Genomic DNA, 22,439 nt, shown 5'->3' on the forward strand with positions numbered 1-22,439 from the left:
CAGCGCTTGCTTATAAAAAAAAACAAAAAAAAAACTGGACGTGTAGCTGGATAGAAAGCAAAAGCTGGACAGTCAACATTTCTGACGCGCCCCCATGACGCACGAGGCTTTCATCCGGGTTCTGAGTGACGCGCACACTATCCAACATGGCGGCGTCAGGTGAGCTGAATGTGCACTTGCGGTCTGTGTGAATTTTGAGTGAAACTCAGAAAGCAAGTTTTTAAATTGCGGGTTTGTTGGGGGAGCAAATATACATTTACTATCCTCTAATGATAATGAGCTATGCGTTTGTAGGTAAAAAAAACAACGGAAGAGCGTTACACAAGCCAGCGGCGGGTTAGCCTGTCCAGGCGGAATAGCCAGTTAGCTAAGTAGCTAGCCAGTCATGTGGGGTGTCCTGCTCGCGTGCTGTCGGTTATTGTTTTGTCGCAGGCTCGCGCGCACATGTTGTGCAAATCTTAAATATTATACTTATTCGCCTCTTGAGATGAAACGTGCGGTTTTGTGCGCGGTGAAATGGCGTGTTGCGTGCAAGTGACGAGGTGCAGTTTGCGCGCATGCGCACAGTCGTGTCAGAGGAGGGCTTTTCCACGTGTAGTGCGCAGCGGTGTCGTCGCTGACCCCGGTGTCACTCAGTGCACGCAGACGTGCTTTTATGATGCCTAGCGAAGTCTTAAATGCAGAAAAATACATCAATAAGTAAAAAATACAATCTCCTGCTCGCGTTTTAGAGAGTGATCTAATTATTTAAATGACCTCGTCATTAATTATGCACCAATTAACCAACAAAGGGTCGTGTTCAAAATGGCTTACACGCTGTGGACTGAACCCATGGAGCTCTGAGTCCAGCATGTGAGAATTAGCGTTTATCAGCATGCACTGCCTGGTCACGTGACCTCCAGCAGTTCTGCTGTGAACCCATTTACACGAACGAGACAATAATCCGGTTTAAGTCTGAAATGAGATCATCTTGTAAACAACTCGGTCACACTTCAATAAAAGGGATTAAAATTTCCTTAAGCAATAATAATCCTATCTGATTACCTTCAATGTCAGGATCTGTGCTGCTGGTGCATTAAAACCAGCCTGTACACTTTAATCTGTGTGAATGATGGTGTGTGTTTACATCTCCATCACTTCATCTGAGCTGGACACTCGGTGTCTAATCTCTGTTTACACACTCGAGCTACACATAATCAGATCTGCTGTTATCTTGGGCATGTGGAGTGAGGTTTAGTGTGAACATTACAGTCACAACACGGAGCGTTCACACTGTGTGTAGATTTCCAGTTCATTATTATTCCTGATTGTGGGGTTTTCCTTCCTGAGGTTTTCAGAGGGTATAAGGTGCTTTCTAGGTTCCTCTGGTGGTTGGTAGTGTTTGAAATCATTCAAAGGAAACTTTCCACATTGTTTTTGACCATTATCTTTACCATGTCTGTGAAAGAAGCCAACTTTCAACACTTATCATATTTATAGTGAAAACTCTGCTCATTTCACCAGATTTGAGAGTAAGTGAGAATATCTTTGGATTGTTTTAAAATCCATGTGTTAGCTAGCTAGTTAGCTAGTTTAGCAATATCTCTAGATCTAGTTATCTTTTCCAGGAGGAATGTTTACTCATTAGATATTTAAGGAAAGTAAGGAAGTATCCATGATATCATTTTTAATTGTGTGTGCGTGTGTGTGGATATAAAGTAATGTTTTCCCTCTTGTGTTGTGGAGGTTTTACTGTCCAGGCCGTTTTTTTAGGCCTTCTGCAGCATTTCTCTCCATGTGCTGATTCAGGAAATGTTATCTGGAGCAGAGGCCCAGACACACACACACACACACTGTGAGAGCTGATACAGCAAGTAGACAATGTTTAAAATGATCAGATGAGGTCTGAACTGGAGATAAGGGGGACAACACCACATCTACAGGAACACAATACAGGATACACTATGTTGCCAAAGGTTTTGGGACACCCCTCCAAATGAATTCAGGGGTTGGGCTCGGCCCCTTAGTTCCAGTGAAAGGAACTCTTAATGCTTCAGCTTCATACCAAGACATTTTGGACAATTTCATGCTTTGTGGGAACAGTTTGGGGATGACCCCTTCCTGTTCCAACATGACTGCACACCAGTGACCAAAGCAAGGTCCATAAAGACATGGATGAGTGAGTTTGGTGTGGAGGAACCTGACTGGCCTGCACAGAGTCCTGACCTCAACCCCATAGAACACCTTTGGGATGAATCAGAGCGGAGACTGTGAGCCAGGCCAAAAGATTTGGGACGTCTGCCTTTACATGCACATGAATGTAATATGGAGTTGTCCCGCCCTTTGCAGCTATAACAGCTTCAACTCTTCTGGGAAGGCTTTCCACAAGGTTTAGGAGTGTGTTTATGGGAATTTTTTGACCATTCTTCTAGAAGAACATTTGTGAGGTCAGGCACTGATGTTGGACGAGAAGGTCTGGCTCACAGTCTCCACTCTAATTCACCCCAAAGGTGTTCTATCGGGTTGAGGTCAGGAATCTGTGCGGGCCAGTCAAGTTCCTCCACACCAAACTCACTCATCCATGTCTTTATGGACCTTGCTTTGGTCACTGGTGTACAGTCATGTTGGAACAGGAAGGGGTCATCCCCAAACTGTTCCCACAAAGTTGGGAGCATGAAATTGTCCAAAATGTCTTGGTATGAAGCTGAAGCATTAAGAGTTCCTTTCTCTGGAACTAAGGGGCGGAGCCCAACCCCTGAAAAACAACACCTGAACTCAATGATTTGGCCAGGGGGGTGGGGGGGTGGCTGGGGGTCCAAAACATTTGGCAATAAACGATAGCTACAGTGTGCCCTAAACGGAGCTCTTAAATGACCTTACATTTTTTTTATGTTGTTGAAATCTTTCCCAGAAACTTTAAAGGCAAAAATGTATCAAGACGTGATGAGAGCCTCCATGTTCATTCATTTATTCATATTTTGATCAACTCACTATCTGAGTTTATTTTATATAATAACTTAATTATTCCATATCATAATGTGTTTACATAACAACCAGATCGATAATTATTGGGTGAATATAAACACAGAAGGTGTGATGATTTTTAGTTCTGGACATAAATACAGTGATGTAATATCAGTATCATGACTGGTGACGTCGCAGTACTCTCTTCTGAGGAGAGATCACCAGTGTCCTCATTGATGAGAACTTTGTAATATTTATTTAGTTTCTCAGGGTTTTTTTTTTACCGGGCAGTTACCTGTATATGCACCATTTTATCACGATACATGTAGTTCATTATACAAATGTTAATATCAATTTGAACTGATATTTTTTTGCGTATCGTCCAGTCCTGTATCTGTTTTACTGATGGATAATGTACTTTTTTGGTCCAACTTCAGACCCTGATTTTTGGGAGATATGAAATACATGTTCACGCTCTCCCAATGACATTAATAGTAGTTTAGTTTTTAAATCTATCTAAATGCAGTTAATAACGTTTTCCCCATTTCTCTAATAACTAGCCATAAGGCTCAATTGAATTGTTCGGAATATCGTGCTCGGAATATAGTTTGGAATATTCTGCTGTGACAAATATGTTTGTGTCGGTCTCGTCTGAAACGATTCAGAATCACATGATGATGTAAGCAGAAAGTACATATTAATGGAGAAGGATGAGGAAATCTCCAGAGTAATGTGAGGAGTGTGTTTCTGATGTCTACAGTTCTGTAGGTGAGCGTGAGGAGGAGCTCCTTTCCATATGAATAACACTGCTGGGAAATACACAAGAAACACATTCAGGTGGTTTTCCTTCATGTCAGTGACACCTGTCATACCTGTCTCTCATACCACCGCTTTAATGCATCATGTTTAATAGGAAAAATGAAGAACTGGCTTATTGTTATGTGTAGAAAACAAAAACAAGCTAAAAACTTGATGTTCAGTAGCTTGGAATGGTGAGTCGGCCAAGAAGCTGGGCGTCGCTACAGTACAATAGCGGTCTGTTTTTTACTGTCTTGGAGATATCAAGCACTTTATCACTTTTTCTCTCACTGACTGGTGTTTATCTTAAAGTCCACGTGGTTTAGAGCGGGTATCACTTTAAACAGCTGAATGTCCTGACATTTACATGAAGAATAATCGATAAGTGAATCCTTCTCTACAAACAGCACATTTTTATTCCTCCTGCATTTACATTAACATCCATAATGTTATAAAGCATTAATAAAAACTAGAGCTGCTGTTATAAAAAACTAATCCAGAACTCAACACCGCACCAGGGCTTTCTTTCTCTTTAAATATTGTTCTTTCTCTTTAAATATTTTTCTTTCTCACACTCTCTCTCTCTCTCTCTCTTTTCTGCTTTTTGCAGCTAAGAAGAAGAATAAGAAGGGGAAGACTTTAACTCTGACGGACTTCCTGGCAGAGGATAGCAGTGGTTCTGGGCCGCCGGTTTATCAGGCCCCAAAGGCCACCAGCTGGGCAGATGAGACCGAAGACCTGGATGGAGAAGGTGAGCAGGAGTTTAAATAAGAGCTATTTTAAAGAGCTATAAGTGCGGGATTTGGGTGTAGTGTGTACAACCTTAGATCTGTTGCTATGGAGATAAAAATTAAACACTTGTTGAAATGAGGTTGAATAAAATAGAGGAAGGAGAGAACACGGGTTGTGAAAGCTGCTCAAGCAGTGTTTATCTGGTGAACTGTGTAGTCATGTGAGCTAACAGAAAAAATGAGGATTTAGTAGTTTTCTTTGATAAACAGGTTGCTCAGTGTTAAAAGTTTTCAGTTTGTAGGTTGGTTGTTTGTTTAAAAAAAGACTTATGAACATTTATGCCTGTGTGTCTGTAAACAGTTGTTGAATGATAAAAGTGTAATAAAAGAATAAAATTGTCTTTCACCTTATTACCTTATAGCCTACTGAATATAATTTTCTTTCTTTCTTTTTTTTCAATTCTTTAATGTCAGCAACATCTGCCTAAACAATTACTCTCTTTTTTGTTTTTTCCTTTTTTTTTTTTAATCTCTCGCCATGCATAGACTTTTATCATTTAATCCTGTTTATCAGAATTGTTGTTTCCTCCTCTAACACAGTCCTGTCTGTCTCTGCAGTGTCCACTTCCTGGCACACCCCTGAGGATTCGTATCGTGCCCCGCCCATCGATCGCTCCATCCTGCCCACGGCTCCTCGTGCGGCCCGGGAGCCGAACGTTGACCGCTCGCGTCTTCCTCGCAGCCCGCCCTACACCGCCTTCCTCGGAAATCTGCCCTACGATGTCACCGAAGAGTCCATCAAACAGTTCTTCAGAGGCCTCGCGGTGAGACCAGTGCAGTCCAGTCTTCTGGATTAATATGCATTTGGATTAATATTCCCGAGGATATAATGTCTCGATATCAGAAATGCAGCTGCAGTAGAGATATAAAGAATAACATAGTACATGCTGTTACATGATTTTTCCAGAAGGTTACAGAAAGCACCGGCTAAAATCTTTACGTCTAAATGTTACACTATGAAGTTTCACTGTTGCACTGTGTAGTTACACTGTAAAGGTTACATTTTGAAGTTACACTGTAAGGGTAAACTGTAAGGTTACACTATAAAGTTACACTGTAAGGTTACACCTTGATGTTGATGCACTATGAGGATCACTATGCTCATTGACATCACATCTTGTCACACTTTGCTGTTGTTCTGTGACGTTTAACTTTTCCATTGTACCTCAACATTACGTTACCAGGTTACACACAGACATTACAATTTGATGTTACACCTTTATGAATCTAATAAAATACTGAAGAGACACATCTTATAGTTTAGGAAAGTTTATATCTGTAGTTGTTGTGTTGCTACACAAATGTAAGAGATTTACATGTGTAAATGTAAGTGTGTGTGTTCTCAGATCAGTGCTGTGCGGTTGCCACGTGAACCCAGTAATCCTGAGAGACTGAAAGGTTTTGGCTATGCTGAGTTTGATGACGTCGACTCGCTGCTCCGTGCGCTCACTCTCAACGAGGAGGTAGAGTTACACTCCACACACACTGTTATTTACAGCAACATGTAGTGCTTTACATTAACGTGTGTATGTGTGGTGTGTGTGTGTGTAGAACCTGGGGAACAGACGTATCCGTGTAGATATCGCAGATCAGTCCAATGATAAAGGTGAGTGTGAGATTACAGTGTAGATAATCGCCATTTTATGCAGTAAAGGTCAACATTTTGCAGTTTAAAGCATTTAAGAATAAAAGAAATATCTTTAAAATTTATTTATTTTGCTTTTAAAAGAAAGGAAATAATCAGTCCTGCCACTTTATTATTTGAAAATACAGAAAAGTCTTTTCAAAGCAGTTGGAAACCCCTATTCAATCAATTATCTTGTATTATCATAATGATTATAGTTGGAAACGTAAGAGATGATTAAAACCCATTCCTAGATTTTCCTCTTATAAATTCTAGGTAATTGACTTAAGCTAGTTTGTTATTCTGCTAGCAGGCAATATTTTTATTTTACCGTAAAATAATGTAACCAGAAAAAGAAACAGTGAAGTAAAGCGTAACATGTAAAGGTAAATATTTATATATAAAGGTCATATTTTTTATAAATAAACAATATAAAAAGAAAAAAGTGCAATAAATAAAATAGTACTATTTTTCTTGTATTATTATGTAATGATAAATTTGGGTACATTCTTGTCATCATTGCCCTTTATTTTATTCTTTAAATAAATTTATTTAAGTTTTGTGTTTCTTCCTCCAGCTCTGAAATTATGGTGTGAAAGCAGTCAGGCAATTGTTCAGTGATGTTTTGAATAATTGTTTTTTTCTGACGTTACTTCCACAGAGCGAGATGGAGGTTCGATGTCGGGGCGTGACCGTGATCGTGGGCGTGGTGGTGACGGCGGCCCTGATAAGACGGATTCTGATTGGAGGGCTCGTCCCAGCGTGGAGCAAGATGACGGGCCACGCAGAGACGACGGTTATGGAGAGAGTGTGTTATTAATCACACGATGACTCTAATTTCTGTCTGTTAATTTACAGCTTCTTTTATCATTTATATCCCTCGTTTTTTTCTCAGGGTCACGTGACCGCTACGAGTCAGATCGGTATAGGGATGGGCAGCGGCGTGACGATCGTTTCGGCGGCCGTGATCGTTTTGAGGACCGGGACCGCAGGGATCGCTATGACGACCGGGATCGCTATGACGACCGGGACCGCAGGGATCGCTATGACGACCGGGACCGTAGGGATCGCTATGACGACCGAGGGGGCAGGGACTACGACCGTGGAGGTTAGTGCTTCAGTGGTTCTAATATGTTAATATAACAACAGGTAAATATTTATCATATTTATTTATTTATTACATTAATATATGTAAATAACGTAAACACGTGGTCATGTGGCTTGTAGGTTATGACTCCCGTGGTGGAGGGCGACGGGCGTTCGGGAGCGGATACAGGCGCGATTATGACGACAGGCGAGATGGAGATCGCTATGGAGATGACCGCTATGAAAGACGGGAAGAGAGACGTGAAGAGAGAGGTATGGACCAAATCTATATTTATATTTTTTATTTATAATACAGAAATATTTTGTCTCACTTTTGTGAGAGATTTTGTGTATCATGATTTCAATTCAAATTCAAATTTTATTGGTCACATAAGAAATCATACACAGTACAACATATAGTGAAATGCTTTTTACGACTGTCTTACATAAAAAAAGAAAGAGTAAAAAAGAAAAATTTAAAGTGTGGACATGAAAAATAGGGGATATAGTTAAGAATATATAGGGAAAAGTAGGGAAAATTAAATGGTGGAAATCACAAACGAAAATAACTAAGATATGCATATGCAAATATATGTCTATGTATGTATATAATATAAATATATATATGTAGTATCAATATAGCAGTAAATATAAATAATGAAAAGTAAAATAATAATAATAAAAATAGTAATATAATATATAATATACAAATATAAAACTGCTATATAAACTAAATATAAAAAACAAATATAAAAACAAAAATATAATACGGTACAATATAGTGTGTGTATATATATAGTATATGTGAAAAATAGAACAATATAAATAAATATATATGTGTAGATTCTATAATATACAGAAGGTACAGTATATGCATATACTAGATAAAATGTAGATAAAATGGTCAACTTTGAAATGGTGTAGCAATTGAATACAGTATGTACAGTGTGCATATGTAAGATAAATATATATGTAGATGTGTATATATAAGGCAAATATAAATGTCCAATTGAACAGGGAGTAAAGTGTCAGTGCAGTGTGCACACAAAGATGTACAGTGAGAGTGTTGTGTGTACAGTGCAGAGTACAAAGTAGTGCAGTTATTGCATGTGCAACAATGTGTAACAATCAGCTGAGGTAGAATGTTATGTCGTGTGGGGGTAAGTCCAGAAAGTCCAGATTCTAGGTGTACTGGTTAAGGGCCCAAATGGCCTGCGGGAAGAAGCTCCTCCTCATTCTCTCTGTGTTCGCCTTCAAGGAACGGAAACATTTCCCTGACCTCAACAGAGAGAGGAGTCCATTGTTGGGATGACTGAGGTCCTTCATTATCTTCCTGGCCTTGGTCCAGCATCGCTTGCTGTATATATAGTGTCCAGGTCAGGAAGCTCGGTGCGGATGGTACGCTCGGCTGATCGCACCACCCTCTGGAGAGCTTGCCTGTCCTGTTTGGTGCTGTTCCCAAACCAGACAGTGATACTTCCCGTCAGGATGCTCTCAGTGGTGCAGGTGTAGAATGTCTTTAGCACCTTTGAGGGCAGATTAAAGTCCTTTAGGCGTCTGAGATGATAAAGATGCTGCCGGGCCTTCTTCACCAGGGTGTTAATGTGACAGGACCATGTCAGGTCCTGCATGATGTAAACACCTAGGTACCAGAAACTGTCCACTCTCTCCACTGGGGTCCTGTCGATAGTGAGGGGCCGGTAATTCCTCTCCTGCTTTGTGCTAAAGTCCACTATCAGCTCCTTAGTCTTGCTGGCATTCAGGAGGAGATTGTTGACCTGGCACCATGTCTCCAGGTTTTTGATCTCCTCTAGGTAGGCCGTCTCGTCGTTATTGGAGATCAGGCCCAACACCACAGTATCATCCGCAGACTTCACGATGTTGGTGGAGCTGGAAGTGGCCACACAGTCAAAGGTGTACAGAGAGTACAGCAGGTGGCTCAGAACACAACCCTGGGGGGCTCCAGTGCTGAGGGTGAGTGAGGGTGAGACATGATTGCCCACCCGTACTGCCTGAGGTCTGTCTCGCAGGAAGTTGGAGATCCACCGACACAGGGATGGGCTGTGGGAAGGCCCAGGATCTCCAACTTAGTGGTGAGTATGGAGGGAATTATGGTGTTAAACGCTGAACTGTAGTCGACAAACAGCATTTTGACATTATTCCCCCTTCCTGCTGTCCAGATGGCTCAGGGCTGCGTGATGGAGGTGTGCGATGGCGTCCTCAGTAGATTGGTTAGGACGGTACGCGAACTGTAGCGGGTCCAAGGTGTCAGGTAGGGAAGAAGTGATGAAGTCTCTGAGTCTTTCGAAGCACTTCATCACCACTGAGGTCAAGGCCACTGGGCGGTAGTCATTCAGGCAGGCGGGCTGGGGTTTCTTGGGGACAGGAACAATGGTGGACCGTTTGAAGCACATCGGGATTGTAGACTGTTCCAGGGAGAGGTTGAAGATCTGTGAACACAGGAGCAAGCTGGTCAGCATAGGCCTTCAGGACCCGACCCGTGATGCCATCTGGTCCTGCTGCTTTCCTGGTATTCACTCTCCTGAATGCCTTTCTCACATCGTGCTCCGAGATGATGAACGCGCTGTCCTCTCCGGCATGCTCCTCGTGTGTGCTGCCTATAGCGCTGTTAGCACTGCTAATGCCGTTAGCGCTGTGAGCCGCAGCCTCGAAGCGAGCATAAAAGGTGTTTAGCTTGTCTGCCAGAGAAGCGTCTGCATTCACCGATCTGGAAGATGGTATTTTGTAGTCCGTCATTGTTCTTAGTCCCTGCCACAGGCTCCTATAGCCCCTTTGATGAAATTGTGACTCTAGTTTCTGTCCTAGGCGCCGCTTCGCCTCCTTCACCACTCTGCGCACGCTGTAGGATGCAGCTTTATACTCGTCCATGTTACTGCTGGCGAGCCCCGTGTTGTACGCAGCAGAGCTGGATCTCGGCATCGCGGAAGGATTTATCCACCCACGGCTTCTGATTGGGAAACGTTCTGATGATAGTCTTGTGAACTGTGTCATCTGCTAGTTTCCCGATGAATCCTACAACCGCTTCCGTAAACATGTTGACGTCATCAGAGCTGTGCCGGAACATGTCCCAGTCTGCGTCCTCCAGAGCGTCCTGCAGAGCAGCCACCGATAGGGCCGTCCAGCGTAAGACCTCCCTCCGAGCTGGAACTTCCTGCTTGAGCCTTTGTTTATATTTTGGCATGAGGATGATGGTGGCGTGGTCAGATTTCCCAAACGGTGGGCAAGATTGTGCCTTGTAGCCATCTCTGACTGTTGTGTAGCAGTGGTCCAGTGTCCTTTCACCCCTGGTGGGGCAGCTGATGTGCTGGTAAAAGTTCGGCGCTGTGCGTTTGAGGTTGGCGCTGTTAAAGTCCCCCGCGTCCCGGTATTGAGTCTGGTGTTGTATAAGTGCTTCATGCAGCTTGCATAAAGCAGTGCCCGTGTCTGCCTGAGGCGGAATATAAACGGCACTGACTACGACTGATGTAAACTCCCGAGGAAGATAAAAAGGATGACATTTGATGGTCAGTAATTCCAGGTTGGGTGTGCAGGAGCGTGTGAGAGGAACAATGCTCGCGCTGTCGCACCAGCTGCTGTTGACCATTAAACACACGCCACCTCCTCTTGACTTCCCCCGAGTCCAATGTTCTGTCCATGCGGTGAACCGAGAAGAACTCGGCCGGCTGGATGGGGTGGTCCGGCACCGCTGGGTTCAGCCATGTCTTTGTGAAGCAGAGGAGATTGCAGTCCCGAATTTCTCTCTGGAACTTTACCCTGGCCCTGAGGTCATCGAGCTTGTTCTCCAGTGACTGGACGTTGGCGAGCAGGATGCTAGGCAGAGGTGTGCGGTGTGCACGGGCTCTTGGCCTGTTCCTGACGCCAGCTCGTTTCCCCCGGGGCCGCCGCTTCAGGTCGCGTCCTTTTATTCTCCCTCAGGATCTCACTCGGCCAGCTTGGATCCGGGGTCAAAAACACCGAATTGTGAGTACATTGTACACCAATAGAAATAAGAGTATCTCTATTGTAATGAATGTACTCCATGATGAAGAATTAGCCGGTATTACTGTACTGAAACTTAAATTAAAAGACAAAAACAAAGAAAAAGTTCACCTTTTTCTTTGGCACCTCACCGGCGCCATCTTGGAATTTCTTCTAACCATTTATTTTTTCTTTATCAATCATTACAGATTGTTCTTTTTTTCAAGCCTGCAGTCAATAAGCCCCTACACGATGACCATTAATCATCACTGACTTTATTTTTTTTTTCCCCTTAAGCTCCTCCTCAGAGACCCAAACTGAACCTGAAACCTCGCAGTGTCCCGAAGGAGGAGGAGCAGAGCGGGGGCTCGTCTCCTCAGGCCAACCCGAGCCGGGCCTCCTCTATATTCGGGGCGGCGAAACCCGTGGACACGGCAGCCAAGGAGAGAGAAGTGGAGGAACGTCTGAAGAAGGAGCAGGAGAGGCTGCAGAAGCAGCTGGAAGAGGACAAGCCCAGACCTTCAGAGAGACGACCTCGAGACCGGTGAGGACCAGGAGGTTGGAGGGGTGAAGCTTGTGTACAGTAAAAAAATGTTAATGTTAATCGTTTACATATAAACATGTCTTTAATATATTCATATAATTTTATAATCACTTAAGTTGGCCTTTAATATGATCCTGTTCATTATAAACAGCAGCAGATACACAGCTTCACTTCATTCAGTGCTCAGTTATAGCTCAGGTGATCAGCTTGTAGCTCAAAGAGGTCAAGTTAGCTAGCGCCACATGATTTCTGAAGGACGTTGTTGTTGTGACGTGTGCAGGGACCCAAGCTGGCGCAGCGAGGCAACTGCCAGTGACCACGAGCGCACAGCCAGTGAATCCACACACCATGGAGGTACTTTAACTCTTTAACTCCTTTGTGTGTCCAGTGGTAACATACCTGATGGGTTGAGACGGTGTGTTAAAGGAGGGAAATCACCAAATATGTGCAAAGTGCCCTGGAATACGAGCTTGTAACTTTACGGAAAAAAAGAATTTGCATGTAAACTTGCTGTAACAATCACATGAAATTATATATATATACACTAACAGTCAAAAGTTTAGACACATCATCTAATTCCATGGTCTTTCAAGATTTTAAGAACTTTCCCAGGGGGAATTCCTTTGCCATGTTGCAGTTGCTCTAATGAAAATAAAAATATAAGAGAAAAAGAAAGAAATATAAAAATATGAAAATAAAATATGAGAAAGAAATATACACACTGTAAAATATATAAACTAAAAAAGAATAAATAAATACAAATATTGTACAAATACTACACAAATACTGTACAAATACTAGTGTAGAGCTGTAATATTGCACACAAGGATTGTAATTAGGTGATAAGGGTACAGTTGTTTGTACATTATTGGAAAAAATGGTGAAATTGTAATGTGCATGAAAAGGCCTATAATTACTGAAGCACTATTGCTCATGAAATTGCACATGAAAAAGAAAATGTCCAACACTTAAAGGGAGGAATTTACAGTTTAGTACAGTTTTATTGCCACAGGGATGAAAGATTTCCTAAAGCGCTCAGTGCTACACTTGGCAGTGGTCAGTCTCTGGCTGAATGTGCTCTTCTGATTAACCAGCACACTGTGTAGTCGATGAGAAGGGTTGTCCAGGATTGAATGGAGTTTTGACAGCATTCTTTTCTCAACAGCAACATGAACTGGGTCCAGCTCCATGCCAAGTACAGAGCCAGCCCTCCTGATTAGTTTGTCCAGTTTATTTCTCTCTGCCACCTTCATGTTAAATCCCCAACAGACCGCTGCATAGAAAATGACACTAGACACCACAGACTCATAGAACATCCGCAGTATGGTGTTGCAGACGTTGAAGGACCTGAGCCTCCTCAGGAAATACAGCCTACTCTGTCCTTTCTTGTAGAGCGCTGTTGAGTTTAGTGTCCAGTCCAGTTTGTTGTCAGTGTTGACTCCCAGGTATTTGTAATCCTCAACAGTTTCAACTTTCTCTCCAAGGACAGACAAAGGAGAGGCTGGGTTTCTGGATTTTCTAAAGTCCACTACCAGTTCCTTTGTTTTCCTAACATTGAGCTGTAGATGGTTGAGTTCACACCAGGTGACAAAGTTGTCCACTGCTGTCTGATACTCCTGATGTTTATTTCTTTCTACATTGTGAAACAATGCTGAAGGCGGCCGAAATCCACAATAATGTCCTTTGAACAGTTGATATTGAGATATGTCTGCTATTGATGCTCTGTAAAGCCTTCATAACGCCTCTAATCTTCAGCAGAGGTAAGTTTTGGTCTTGCTTTACTGGGATGGTCTTCATGTGAGCAGGTTTCATCATGGTGCTTGATAGGTTTTGCAAATGCACTTGACAATACTGTCCTTGCAAGAACTATTCCAGAACACCTGACCTTCGTGTCTTAAAATAACAACTGACTGTTTTTTGTTGTCATTACATATGGATTACTGTCCATGTGTGTTATTTCATAGTTTTGAAATCTCCAGGATTGTTCAAGAATGTAGAAAATAAATCCCTAAACAAAAAACATTGAATTAAAAGGTGTGTCCAAACTTTTGACTGGTAGTGTGTGTGTATGTATGTATGTATGTATATGTATATGTATATGTATATATGTGTGTGTGTGTGTGTGTATATATATATATATACATGTGTGTGTATATATAATATTGCCAAAAGTATTCGCTCACCTGCCTTGACTCGCATATGAACTTAAGTGACATCCCATTCCTAATCCATAAGATTCAATATGACGTCGGTCCACCCTTTGCAGCTATAACAGCTTCAACTCTTCTGGGAAGGCTGTCCACAAGGTTTAGGAGTGTGTTTATGGGAATTTTTGACCATTCTTCCAGAAGCGCATTTGTGAGGTCAGGCACTGATGTTGGACGAGAAGGCCTGGCTCTCAGTCTCCGCTCTAATTCATCCCAAAGGTGTTCTATTGGGTTGAGGTCAGGACTCTGTGCAGGCCAGTCAAGTTCCTCCACACCAGACTCTGTCATCCATGTCTTTATGGACCTTGCTTTGTGCACTGGTGCACAGTCATGTTGGAAGAGGAAGGGGCCAGCTCCAAACTGTTCCCACAAAGTTGGGAGCATGGAATTGTCCAAAATGTCTTGGTATGCTGAAGCATTCAGAGTTCCTTTCACTGGAACTAAGGGGCCAAGCCCAGCTCCTGAAAAACAACCCCACACCATAATCCCCCCTCCACCAAACTTTACACTTGGCACAATGCAGTCAGACAAGTACCGTTCTCCTGGCAACCGCCAAACCCAGACTCGTCCATCAGATTGCCAGATGGAGAAGCGTGATTCGTCACTCCAGAGAACGCGTCTCCACTGCTCTAGAGTCCAGTGGCGGCGTGCTTTACACCACTGCATCCGACGCTTTGCATTGCACTTGGTGATGTATGGCTTGGATGCAGCTGCTCGGCCATGGAAACCCATTCCATGAAGCTCTCTGCGCACTGTTCTTGAGCTCATCTGAAGGCCACATGAAGTTTGGAGGTCTGTAGCGATTGACTCTGCAGAAAGTTGGCGACCTCTTCGCACTATGCGCCTCAGCATCCGCTGACCCCGCTCCGTCAGTTTACGTGGCCTACCACTTCGTGGCTGAGTTGCTGTCGTTCCCAAACACTTCCACGTTCTTATAATACAGCTGACAGTTGACTGTGGAATATTTAGGAGCGAGGAAATTTCACGACTGGATTTGTTGCACAGGTGGCATCCTATCACAGTTCCACGCTGGAATTCACTGAGCTCCTGAGAGCGACCCATTCTTTCACAAATGTTTGTAAAAACAGTCTGCATGCCTAGGTGCTTGATTTTATACACCTGTGGCCATGGAAGTGATTGGAACACCTGATTCTGATTATTTGGATGGGTGAGCAAATACTTTTGGCAATATAGTGTGTGTATATATATATATATATATATATATATATATATATATATATATATATCTATATATATATATATATATATACATATACATATGTGTGTGTGTATATATATATATATATACACACACACACACACATATATGTAACATATACATATAATTTAAAAAAAGCATAATGCAGAAGATCTTATTAGTTTCTTTATTTCTTGGTTTTGTTTAAAGAAATCAGGAATTAGCTCCGTCCCTTTTTAACATTTTTTTATCTGTTTATTTATTTTTGCTTGCTTGCATATTTACTTGTTTTTTTTTTTTTATTGCAAGTATGCATTTTTGGAGGTATTTAGTTTATATTTTATATTTTTGAGTCGTTTTGTTTTGTATTTTTGTTTTGTTTATTAAGTTAGTTTCTTTCTGCCCTGCAGATTGCAGAGTGCTGCTATATTTCAAGGCTTTTTTGGATGTCACTAACTAAACCGTGTGTGTGTAGATTCTAAGCACCCTGAAAGTGAGCATTCAGAAAATAAAGTCGATGAACCCACCTCTCCTGGGTCCCGCCCTCCAACCTCCCCCAGTCAGGGAGTGCTGCCGCTGAAGGTGATGCCGGCTCCTCCGCCGAAGGAGAATGCCTGGGCGAAACGGAGCACAGGGGGTGGGGCTAACACCGCACCTTCATCCGCACCCAGCGGCGGTGGCGGCAGCACAGCTCAGAAGTCTAGCAGGTGAGAAATCGCACCAAAGTCTTCACCATTTCATCACAGAATTTAACCTTCATTCATTTGTTTCTTTCTGCTTTATCCTTTATTTGCAGCTCCTCGAATTCAGATGAGCGTATATCTGGTAAAGGTTTGAAAGCCACTCCCACACAGAGCACATAAACAAAAATGTAGCAAATAAAATATGAAATGTATGAAATAGCAATATAATGTGTCATTATTGTGTGTGTGTTTAGATGAGAATCGGTTGGACGGTGTAGGGCGGGAGAAAGGTGTGTCTCAAGGAAGAGGGGGCGGAGCAGTGAGAGGAGGAGGAAGGGGTCGAGGAACTGATCGAGGAGGAGATGGACCTAACAAAGACAAAAGACGAGAATCAACAGACAAGTGAGATCATGCGCACACAGAGTTCAAATTGCCTATTCGTTTATTTGATTATATGTGTTTTAATTATTTGTCTGTTGATTTTATATTTATTTATTGTTATTTGTCTTATGTACTTGTTTGCTTAAGCAATTATTTGTTAATGTATTTACTATTATTATTATTATATATTTTATGTTTATTTGTTTTATTTGCATATGTAAATATTATGTATTATGATATACTCTGAATTTTGTTTGTAGACCTGTGTTACATGAGTCCTGATGTCAAATTCAGATTCAAATTTTATTGGTCACATACGAAATCATACACAGTACAACATATAGTGAAATGCTTTTTACGACTGTCTTACATAAAAAAGAAAGAGTAAAAAAGAAAAATTTAAAGTGTGGACATGAAAAATAGGGGATATAGTTAAGAATATATAGGGAAAAGTAGGGAAAATTAAATGGTAGAAATCACAAACGAAAATAACTTGAAAGTCAAGTGTCAGATATGCAAATATATGTCTGTGTGTGTGTGTGTGTGTGTGTGTATATATATATATATATATATATATATATATATATATATATATATATATATATATATATATATATAAGCAGTAAATATTATAAATAATGAAAAATAAAATAAAAATAGTAATATAATGTATACAAATATAAAACTGCTTTATAAAAACTAAATATAGAAAACAAATATAAAAACAAAAATATAATACATTAATATAATACAGTACAATATAGTGTGTGTGTGTGTGTGTGTGTGTGTGTATATATATATATATATATATATATATATATATGTGGAAAAAAAAACAATATCTAAAATATATATATGTAGACTCTATAATATATAGAAGATACAGTATATGCATATATGTAGATAAAATGGTCAACTTTGAAATGGTGTAGCAATTGAATACAGTATGTACAGTGTGCATATGTAAGATACATATATAAATATATATGTAGATGTGTATATATAAGGCAAATATAAATGTCCAATTGAACAGGGAGTAAAGTGACAGTGCAGTGTGCACACAAAGATGTACAGAGAAGATGTACAGTGTGAGTGTTATTGTGTGTACAGAGTAGTGCAGAGTACAAAGTAGTGCAATTATTGCATGTGCAACAATCAGTTGAGGTAGAATGTCATGTCGTGTGGGGGTAAGTCCAGATTCTTTGGTGTACTGGTTGAGGGCCCGAATGGCCTGCGGGAAGAAGCTCCTCCTCATTCTTTCTATTTGCCTTCAAGGAACGGAAACGTTTCCCTGACCTCAACAGAGAGAAGAGTCCATTGTTGGGATGACTGAGGTCCTTCATAATCTTCCTGGCTTTGGTCCAGCACCGCTTGCTGTATATGGTGTCCAGGTCAGGAAGCTCGGTGCGGATGGTACGCTCGGCTGATCGCACCACCCTCTGGAGAGCTTGCCTGTCCTGTTTGGTGCTGTTCCCAAACCAGACAGTGATACTTCCCGTCAGGATGCTCTCAATGGTGCAGGTGTAGAATGTCTTTAGCACCTTTGAGGGCAGATTAAAGTCCTTTACGCGTCTGAGATGATAAAGACGCTGCCGGGCCTTCTTCACCAGGGTGTTAATGTGACAGGACCATGTCAGGTTCTGCATGATGTAAACACCTAGGTACCGGAAACTGTCCATTCTCTCCACTGGGGTCCTGTCGATAGTGAGGGGCCGGTAATTCCTCTCCTGCTTTGTGCTAAAGTCCACTATCAGCTCCTTAGTCTTGCTGACATTCAGGAGGAGATTGTTGACCTGGCACCATGTCTCCAGGTTTTTGATCTCCTCTAGGTAGGCCGTCTCGTCGTTATTGGAGATCAGGCCCACCACCACAGTATCATCCGCAAACTTCACGATGTTGGTGGAGCTGGAAGTGGCCACACAGTCAAAGGTGTACAGAGAGTACAGCAGGTTGCTCAGAACACAACCCTGGGGGGCTCCAGTGCTGAGGGTGAGTGAGGGTGAGACATGGTTGCCCACCCGTACTGCCTGAGGTCTGTCTCGCAGGAAGTTGGAGATCCATCGACACAGGGATGGGCTAAGGCCCAGGATCTCCAACTTAGTGGTGAGTATGGAGGGAATTATGGTGTTAAACGCTGAATTGTAGTCGACAAACAGCATTTTGACATAATTCCCCTTCCTGCTGTCCAGATGGCTTAGGGCTGCATGATGGAGGTGTGCGATGGCATCCTCAGAAGATCGGTTGGGAGGGTACACGAACTGTAGCGGGTCCAAGGTGTCAGGTAGGGAAGAAGTGATGAAGTCTCTGAGTCTTTCGAAGCACTTCATCACCACTGAGGTCAAGGCCACTGGGCGGTAGTCATTCAGGCAGGCGGGCTGGGGTTTCTTGGGGACAGGAACAATGGTGGACCGTTTGAAGCACATCGGGATTGTAGACTGTTCCAGGGAGAGGTTGAAGATCTCGGTGAACACAGCTGCAAGCTGGTCAGCACAGGCTTTCAGGACCCGACCCGTGATGCCATCTGGTCCTGCTGCCTTCCTGGTATTCACTCTCCTGAATGCCTTTCTCACATCGTGCTCCGAGATGATGAACGCGCTGTCCTCTCCGGCTTGCTCCTCATGTGTGCTGCCTATAGCGCTGTTAGCACTGCTATCGCCGTTAGCGCTATGAGCTGCAGCCTCGAAGCAAGCATAAAAGGTGTTTAACTTGTCTGCCAGAGAAGCGTCCGCATTCACCAATCTGGAAGATGGTGTTTTGTAGTCCGTCATAGTCCTTAGTCCCTGCCACAGACTCCTAGAGCCACTCTGTTGAAATTGTGACTCTAGTTTCTGTCCATAGCGCTGCTTTGCCTCCTTCACCACTGATGTGATGTGACCGTTCACATGTTTCTGTGTGTTTTTGATGGTTAGGAAGGAGAGCAGGCGAGAGCCCAGACCTGCACCAGAGCCAAAGAAGTATGAGGAGACTGCAGCTCCGGTGAGTCCTGTACGTTTGTCCTGTACATTTATCATATCACCTACATCATCCACCCTCCATCAACTACATCCACCACATCACCTTCATCACCAGCTCTCCATCCACTACATCACCCATTATAGCACCCACATCATCCACTATCTGTCCTGTACATCCACCACATCACCCACCCTCTCACAGCCACATCATCCCCGTCACCCACTCTCCATCCTTTACATAACCTGCATCGCCCACTTTCCAACCTGTACATCCACTACATCCACCACATCACCAATCCTCCCTCAGCCATATTACCTATATCACCCACTGTCCGTCCTGTGCATTCACATCACCCACCGTCCGTCCTGTGCATCCACATAACCTACATCACCCACCGTCTGTCCTGTGCACCCACCACATCAACCCTCATCATCTTGTACATCCACCACATCACCCACCGCCTGTCCTGTACATCCACACCCATGCCATCCACTACATCCACCACATCACCTACTGTCTGCCCTGTACAAAAATGTATTTAAGAGACCTTTCTTGTTTTTATATTATATACTCGTCAGTTGGTTTTCACTGCATTACTTGATTTTTTTATCCTTTGTTTGAAATTGTTTTTCTATCAGAAATTCAGCTCGGCCAGTAAATACGCTGCTCTGCTGATGGACGGTGAGCAGGCAGAGGAGGACGACGCTGAGGATTAAACCAGAATGAAGAAAAGAAGAGTGTAAACGCAAATATGGATAATATTGAATTAAAATTAATGATCAAATCCTTGCTGAGACTTGAGGTTCTGCCAGGTTTCTGAAGTGAAGCTGGTGATAGACTGAGGAGAACCTTCGCATGGGTTCTCAGAGCTGTTCTTTAATGTTTATTGAAATTTTCTAAAAGGTAATCCAACATTTGACTAGTTTTAATTAGCAACAGCAAAGAACAGATTATAAACGTATAAGACACTCGTACATGCATTTAGGGATTGAAAAATGAGTCATTTGCAAGTTGTTGTTATAAATAAATTTGAAAAGTATATAAAAAAATGTATTTGGGGTGATGTGTCTCTGGACTCGCTTCATTTTGTGTCTAATTAATATTCATGTTTGACATCAGGCGAGGCTCCGGTTATCAGGATTGAGACCTGAGGCCCTGTTCACACCAGCATTAACATCTGGTCTGGCTGATCGGATCGTAAGTACAGATGTGAACTGGGTCCGATGTGTCTCAGAACTATGCAGTTCGAAATATCAGTAATGTGAAAGCTGTCATTCGGAGCCGGAAAAGCAGCATGGTACAGAACCTGAGGCTACGTGTAGGAGGAGGTATGAGTTCACCTGCGCTGGAACTGTGCTGCCATGAACATGAACGCAGCTGGCACTCGACTCAGGAAGTGATGTAACCGGCACAGGTGATTTAGCTGATCGTAAGGTGTCCAGAACACAAATGCTCTAGCGTTTAATAGAGCCAAGTGTGAAACCCACCTTAGATACGCTCTGTGGACCGGTCACTCAAATCACTTTCAGAGGTGGTCACATTTGTAGTGTTGAAGCAAAAAGAGTCCTGATGCTTCGTTGCTGTAGATGAAAAATGTGTAAATGTTCCTCTCATCTCATTCGTTTATATTACTATTTTGTTAGCAAATGTCTCTAGACTTGGAATTTCTGCTCGGAGGTGGTGACTCAGGACGGTCTCCTCATTCCAGAGTTCAGAAAGTGATGTCAAATTGTCTTTCAGCATAGCACGTCATACCTTTTGAAAGGGTTCTACTGTACTATCAGATCAACATATTTATGCAGCTCAAAACCTTTTGCAGATGTCTGTAACTCTGCCCCCTACTACCCTCGAATCCCTCCCCTCTTCTGAGGTAGACTATATTGCCATAAGTTTTGGAACATCCCTCCAAATCATTGGATTCTGGGTTGGGCTCTTAGTTCCAGTGAAAGGAACAGCATACCAAGACGTTTTGAACAATTTCATGCTCTTTGTGGGAGCAGTTTGGGGATGACTCCTTCCTGTTCCAACATGACTACACACCAGTGACCAAAGCAAGGTCCATAAAGACATGGATGAGTGAGTTTGGTGTGGAGGAACTTGACTGGCCTTCACAGAGTCCTGACCTCAACTCCATAGAACACCTTTGGGATGAATTATAGTGGAGACTGTGAGCCAGACCTTCTCATCCAACATCAGTGCCTGACCTAACAATTGCGCTTCTAGAGGAACGGTCAAAAATTCCCATAAACACACTCCTAAACCTTGTGGAAAGCCTTCCCAGAAGAGTTGAAGCTGTTATAGCTGCAAAGGGCGGGACGACTCCATATTACATTCATGTGCATGTAAAGGCAGGTGTCCAAACACTTTTGGTCTGGCTCGCGGGCTCTGCTCTAATTCATCCCAAAGGTGTTCTATTAGGTTGAGGTCAGGACTCAGGAAAAACAACCCCTGAATTCAATGATTTGGAGGGGTATCCCAAAACTTTTGGCAATATAGTATAAATCGAATGCCTTTATCATTCCAGATTAGACCATGCCCACTTTGAGTATGAATTTGAGTACAGCTATAGATAGTGATGCATTATGAACTATACAGTGCAGCCTGGTGGTGGGATTCAAACTGATGATCTGATCTCGGTCCAGACCCAGGTCCAACTTTCTGAGCCTCCCACTGGCCAAGCTGCAGTGTTCTACATCGTACCTTCTGTCAGAGAGAACCAAAGAACACTTCAGAGTTCAGATTATTTTAAGTGCTAATCCAGAGCCTCTGTTCCTCTGAGTGGATCTGAGAAGATCTCATGCTGCCTCGATGCAGCTCCTGGACACTGTTCTTGCCGTGTGTTTAGACGAAGCAATGATGGAATGTAAACTCAACTGTGAAGAGACGCTCGGTTAAAAAATTAAACAAACACCTCGAGTCGGTTCTTCACTGTGCTGGCGGTTCCTTCAGACGTTCCACTGTTTATAAGATCAGCTTCGGCATTTACAAACACAGCCTGCGGCCTAATACAGACTCGGTCATGTGACCAACCTGTGGCCAGATTATTAGAGATAGAAAGATTATTCCTGTAAATTTTTACTACATTTTCTTTTCTCTTTAATTTAAATTTTTAAATTTTACTTCATGAAATCAAAAATTCTGTAACATTCTTTTATTTCTTCTTATTTTTAATCTTTTTTATAAGCGGGTTAGGGTTTTGATCCATTTCTTCGCTTTCCTTTCCTTATTTTCTTTTCCTCTCTCAGCAGTAG

The 22,439-nt window shown here is 42.5% G+C and overlaps 1 protein-coding gene across 3 annotated transcripts; it reads left to right on the plus strand.

The window, feature by feature from the left end:
* The first annotated feature begins 107 nt into the window (after positions 1-107).
* On the plus strand, positions 108-20,229 carry eif4bb (eukaryotic translation initiation factor 4Bb). Of its 3 annotated transcripts, none has more exons than XM_058402794.1 (15): positions 108-159; positions 4,352-4,492; positions 5,091-5,296; positions 5,879-5,995; positions 6,084-6,138; positions 6,818-6,964; positions 7,052-7,264; positions 7,384-7,515; positions 11,518-11,764; positions 12,045-12,118; positions 15,645-15,876; positions 15,966-16,000; positions 16,107-16,254; positions 19,143-19,218; positions 19,827-20,229. In XM_058402794.1, exons 1-15 carry the CDS (start codon positions 147-149, stop codon positions 19,902-19,904), a joined length of 1,914 nt encoding a protein of 637 aa, XP_058258777.1. In that variant the 5' UTR covers positions 108-146; the 3' UTR covers positions 19,905-20,229. The 3 variants fall into 3 exon arrangements, with proteins under 3 accessions (XP_058258777.1, XP_058258779.1, XP_058258778.1); XM_058402796.1 differs by having other exon boundaries at positions 19,143-19,209; positions 19,827-20,228; XM_058402795.1 differs by having other exon boundaries at positions 15,966-15,994; positions 19,827-20,228.
* Positions 20,230-22,439: the final 2,210 nt, after the last annotated feature.

Source organism: Hemibagrus wyckioides, linkage group LG11 (genome assembly GCF_019097595.1).
Source record: "Hemibagrus wyckioides isolate EC202008001 linkage group LG11, SWU_Hwy_1.0, whole genome shotgun sequence".
Lineage (NCBI taxonomy): Eukaryota > Metazoa > Chordata > Actinopteri > Siluriformes > Bagridae > Hemibagrus > Hemibagrus wyckioides.